Genomic DNA, 5596 nt, shown 5'->3' on the forward strand with positions numbered 1-5596 from the left:
TTGCTTTTGGGAACAAATGAATTGCGTGGGTCAGCTAGTTATAATCATAAATTAATATAATGAACTGCTAACAAATTGATTTATTATAAAACATAATTTGCTACCCAATACAAGCAAGGTCTACTCGTAGATCATTATTTTTATAGTCCACTGTTGGTCTGTTGAGTGGTGAATCAAGGCGGTTGATTTATTTATTATGTATTGTTTTGTCGTGACCGGAAGAATGTGTTTATTTTCCTACGTCCCATTATAATTATAACTTATATCTTATAAGCATGGCTTATAAGTATGATTTTTTATCATAACTCGGAATTTGAATATGAAAATTAAGCAGACGTGAAGACTGTACAAAATATGAATTATTGATAATTAAAAAGTAAATATTCTTAAATAATCTTTTGCTTTGATATTTTATAAGGCGCCAACATTCTGTTGTAATATTTGCTAGTGGGGACTATTGAAACTCCTATTATTACTCGTATTAGTTATTACTTATTGAGTTATTAATGTTAAAAATGTTTCAATCCGCAATATTTTTCATACAGGAATTTAAACTTCACGTAGTTATTACTTATTAGTATTATGTTTAAATAAAAAAAAACTCATGTGTTTCTTTTATTTATTTACAATTATACAAAAATAAATATCATTTCGTACTATTTTTCATTCCTTCCCGTTTCTGTTTCTTTAATTCTCTATAAGCGGCAACTACGTCGAGTCGCGCCCGTTCGCGCCGCGCCAAATCTGCCGCATTGACAGTTGCATTTTTTTTACAAGTGTTGCCAGATAGCATCGCGTTTAGAAGGAGGTCTTTGCGGCCAGGCTGGAAAAAAGTAGTTAGTAAAATTAAAATTATTATTAATTAATGAATTATGATGATAATAAAAATGTTGGTTATGTAATAATAAACATCATTGTAGTAATTTAATTGAACTTGATATTGTCATTTAACGAAAAATAATTGTCAAATGTGAATAATGAAAAAATACATTATAATTTGTTAACCTATATCTACTAAAGTACAAATATTTTATCTATAACATCAATTTATAACTATTGAATAAAAATCATTGAAAATAAAATTACTAGGTAATCTGTACCTTCATATTCTTAATCTATTTTATAAAGCTGAAGAGTTTGTTTGTTTGTTTATTTAATCGCACTAATCTCAGGAACTACTGGTCGAATTTGATTCTTTCGTTGTTAAATAGCCCATCTTTCGAGGAAGGTTATAGGCTATTTATCATCACCCTAAGACAACAGGAGAGGAGCAATGCGGGTGAAACTGCAGAGCACAGCTAGTCATTTACTAAATAGAACAAATAATTAATAAAATCACAGTGTTTTACTTACTCTAGGTGCTCCCATTGCTGTAGGGTCTTGTCCCCTCATTTTGGGTCGAACCGTTAAAGTTGGAGGCGCGTGCGTTATATCTCCAAAGCCCACTCGTTCATAGACTACTTCCTTAATTTGTTCTTCCTTGAATTTTAAACATATTAAATTAAAAGTGAAATATATAGTATGTGGGTGCAAGAATTACTTGACTTCGACTTGTGTTTGGCTCCAAATTGAACAATGAAAATTTTTTACTTAGAAATTGGTCGAAATCACCGTCATTGGTCGAAATCACCATATAAAGTAAGCAGGGATTCCCAAAGATGGTATAACAAAGACATAAAGACATGAATCAACTTATAACTTTCATTGGTTGTTATCTCACCTGGGGGGGCTGAACGACTATATAATTTTTCGGGATAAAACCTATCATAGTCCTTCCTCAGGTCTCAAGCTATCTCTGTACCAAATTTAAGTAAATCCATGCAGTACTTTTTGAGATTAGCCCGGACATACATACAGACAAACGGATATGAATGCAGTGTTATCTTAAAACAAAATTAACTATTGATTAAACTTTTTCAGTATTTTCTTACCTCACTAGCTTTTAACATTTTGGCTTTCTTCTTCAAAGCTTGCTTTTGTGTGCGCGTCAGTTTAGGTTCGCCATCACCCTGTTTCCCCTTTCGCTTTTTCTTTCTCCATTCATTGTGATCTGACATCTTTTGACCTTTTACATCTTCTTCTTCCAGGTCTTGCTTCAAATAGGACAAGAAAATAATGTAATACATATATTATATTCTATAATCAATAAAATTCATACTGAAATCTGATGAGATCAAATCTTATCTCATAATTAAATTTTATATTCTCAAATCAAATATGCACTAAAATTACTTGCTTTTATTCAAAAACTTTACTTAAAAATGACGGCATTTCATTTATTCATATTTGCAGCCGTTTTCTACTTTTTATGGAAGAAGAAGTATTAAAAATTTAGAAAACTAAACATACGGGGTAATCCTCCTGGTCAATGGGATCATGTAGTGCTCGAATAGCACTGTTAATTCTCAAGGAAAAGCCTCTACCAGATTCACCGGGCAATTTCTTAAGTCTAGATATAGGATTATCACCAGTTCCCCTTGCAATAGTTTCTGAAACCAAATAAAATTGTAATTATTTCTTGGCATTATTTAATTATAGGATGAAAGCATCCTTGCATTACAACGAAACAAATATGAGTCAATAGTATTTATTTATTTAACAGTTTTATGTACCATTACAAAATTTATTACAATCATATAATATTAAAAGAAAAGGAAACATTCACAGCACATAAGGCAACCTTATCGCTTATCAGCGATCTCTTCCAGGCTGCCCAAGGTAAAGGATAAAGATTAATATTAAATGGGTACACGGGTGGCAATGAAAATACAGATAAAAGAGAGTAAATAAAATACATATTATATGAAAAATAAAAGAGGATATAATACATACTATTATTTTGAAGGAAAAGCTAAATCAGAGAAATGTTTATTTAAAAGAGTTTTAAAGGAACTTTTCGAGGAAGCTCGTCTTACAGCTATAGGCAAAGAATTCCAAAGTCTGATAGCGGTTATTACAAAGGATTTACCAAGGAAACTAGTGTGGTGAGAAGGAAAGCTAAGGAGAAGATTATCAGTGGAACGAAGAGTATAAACACCTGAATCTAGGAAATTAAATTGTTCTTTTAAATAGGAGGGAGAATTGGGATCAAAGAGGATGGAAAATAATAGTAATTAGTAAATACAATTTGAAGGTATGATATTTTGCTTAAACTTCGATTAAAATTAGGTTCTAATATTAATCTGAAATATCATTATTTAATTTTTGCTCCAATTACGAAAATATTACCATCACTGGGTATGTGTAACCGCTTTTTCTTCTTTTTTACATCTTTGTCTTTATTTTGGAACGCAAATAAGCGCGATAACGAACGAGGCACAGGTTGATCATCAGGATCCGTAGGAGGAGCATTTATCTTGTCTTTAATACTGTAATTAGAAGTTTATGATATGAAAATAATAAACGACAGTAAATATCCTGCAGAGGCCAGAAGTATAAAATACCTTTGCATTCGGCGTGCATGTTGAACCAAAGGATCTTTGACGCCACGATGTTTCTTTGCAGGTATCTTTCGCCCCATTTTATATACTCTTATTATATACGTACTTTAATTTGTAATTATATTCCTGAATAATTTTATTTTCTTAATTATAGTAATATCCTGAAATATTATGAACTGTGATTATGAATTTTTGAGTCAACAAAAACACGTGCAAAATGAAAACAAAGTTGTGTCAAATTATGTCAAGTGTCAATCATAAGCACAGATATACACAAATTATTATTTGAATGCGAACAAAAAGCATCACATTTAATTAATTATTGTAAAATTTTTTATATAAATTGGGATCCCTCAAATATATAAAAGAATTAATAAACTATGAAACTATCTTGACACGGTCAAATAGTTCCGACTTAGAGCGTTTTCACATTATCCGATCCGATATCGGATATCGGACGCCGATAGCCGATATCCGATATCGGATACAATTTGCCCTTTCACATTGTCCGATAAAATCGTTCCGATATCATCATGAGTGTTGCCAGAAATTTTTAGAGAAAACTAAACTAAATTGCCAGTTGATAAAAAAAAGGTATAATAAATAAAAAATCAAATGTTATATCATAGTTGTACTTGTACATTAAAAATAACTACGATAAAGAAAAACAACTTCAAAAAAGAAAAGTAAAATGTAATAAAAGATTTGATATCACAAATTACTGCATATTATTTAGATGTGCTATTTACTAAATAGTTTTGATATCGGTCATTTGTATAACATAATATACATATGTTAACACATTATAAATTAAATAAATTTATATCAATACCTACTACAACCTAGTATTAGTTAATAGTTTTAGTAATACATATTAGTAAATACCTTTCAAAATCTATTAAATGTATTTTTAGCAAGACGTACCTAGTCATTAAGTCATTTTTTCAAAACATACATTTATAAAAGTTCATGTTGTACCTAGTATAATAAATTTTTTAAGTGATACAATCTTTGTTCACATTTTCTTTTCTTTTTCTTATTACACTGTAATATCCTAAAATAATATTGTCACTCGTTCAAATATATTTGTAATATGATTGTTGTAATTTCCTCTAAGTAAAGATACATAAATTATTTTATTGTCATAAGCAATTATTTTAGAATTAAGAGTTTTCAAACTTTGTATTCTTTGTTGTAAATTTAAAATAAAAATAAAATCGGTGTGAAATCTCCTCCTTTTTTTGAAGTCGGTTAAAAACAAAGCACTCAATGACAACAATACAATAAACAGCACAACCAACATCCGAGTAGGAGTAGGAGCGAGGCAGAATGAGATAAAATAAAGATGACACTAATGTTTTCGAAGATACTTAGATATTTGAATTTAAGAACGCAATATATTTTTGTTTACTTCATTCAGTTCAGCCAATTGCCGTATATTTTAATACGGCAAATAAAAATACCTGCCGTATAAATCGTATTTTAAATGCCTATAAATACTTAAATGTGTGTTTTCTTAATAAAATAAAATCTTTAATAGAAAGGTTAAAAGCAAATAATTTTTTAAAGATTGAGCGCCCTATAAGACTGAAAATACACAAACTAGTGCTTTTTTGCTGTTGGTATCACAGATAACTATATATTAGTCAGAGAGTTGGTATACTGCCTTTTTGAAAATTGAGTTGGCAACACTGAACATTATCGTCCGATAGCCACTGGGAATATCGGTGTCGGCTCCGATATCCGATATCGGACCGGACAATGTGAAAGACAGGTACATATTTCATACATTTTACTTCCCTCCGATATCGGATATCGGCTATCGGCTTCCGATATCCGATATCGGATCGGATAATGTGAAAACGCTCTTATTGCCAAAAAAAGATTGAAAAAAAAAGAAAAAAAACTTGACAGTGACATAAGAATACAGTGTTGCCCGAATGAAATCCAAGTAATACATACATTTTTCTCAAACTTCTTTTTTTAAAATACCTAGGTATATAAAATGATTAATTATAATTTAAAATTCATTGAAAATACGAAACATTTAATAATATAATTATATATTCTTCTTTTGTTCTATACTTCTCTGCAATTGAGATTTTTAATACTGACAACTTCTATCAATATGTTGAAGCAAAAATTGATGGCGAATG

The 5596-nt window shown here is 30.0% G+C and overlaps 1 protein-coding gene across 1 annotated transcript; it reads right to left on the reverse strand.

Annotated features, from left to right (window-relative positions):
- Positions 1 to 602: 602 nt before the first annotated feature.
- On the reverse strand, positions 603 to 3666 carry LOC149486727 (uncharacterized). The gene is made up of 6 exons (XM_089697855.1): positions 3444 to 3666; positions 3229 to 3368; positions 2350 to 2489; positions 1932 to 2093; positions 1354 to 1479; positions 603 to 823 (listed from the first exon to the last, which is right to left on the reverse strand). Exons 1-6 carry the CDS (start codon positions 3518 to 3520, stop codon positions 647 to 649), a joined length of 822 nt encoding a protein of 273 aa, XP_089553981.1. The 5' UTR covers positions 3521 to 3666; the 3' UTR covers positions 603 to 646.
- Between the last annotated feature and the right edge of the window lie 1930 nt (positions 3667 to 5596).

This window comes from Colias philodice, chromosome 8 (genome assembly GCF_061535455.1).
Source record: "Colias philodice isolate Cphi_HAF_F1 chromosome 8, ilColPhil1 Martin Lab GWU primary, whole genome shotgun sequence".
NCBI classification, from domain to species: Eukaryota; Metazoa; Arthropoda; class Insecta; order Lepidoptera; family Pieridae; genus Colias; species Colias philodice.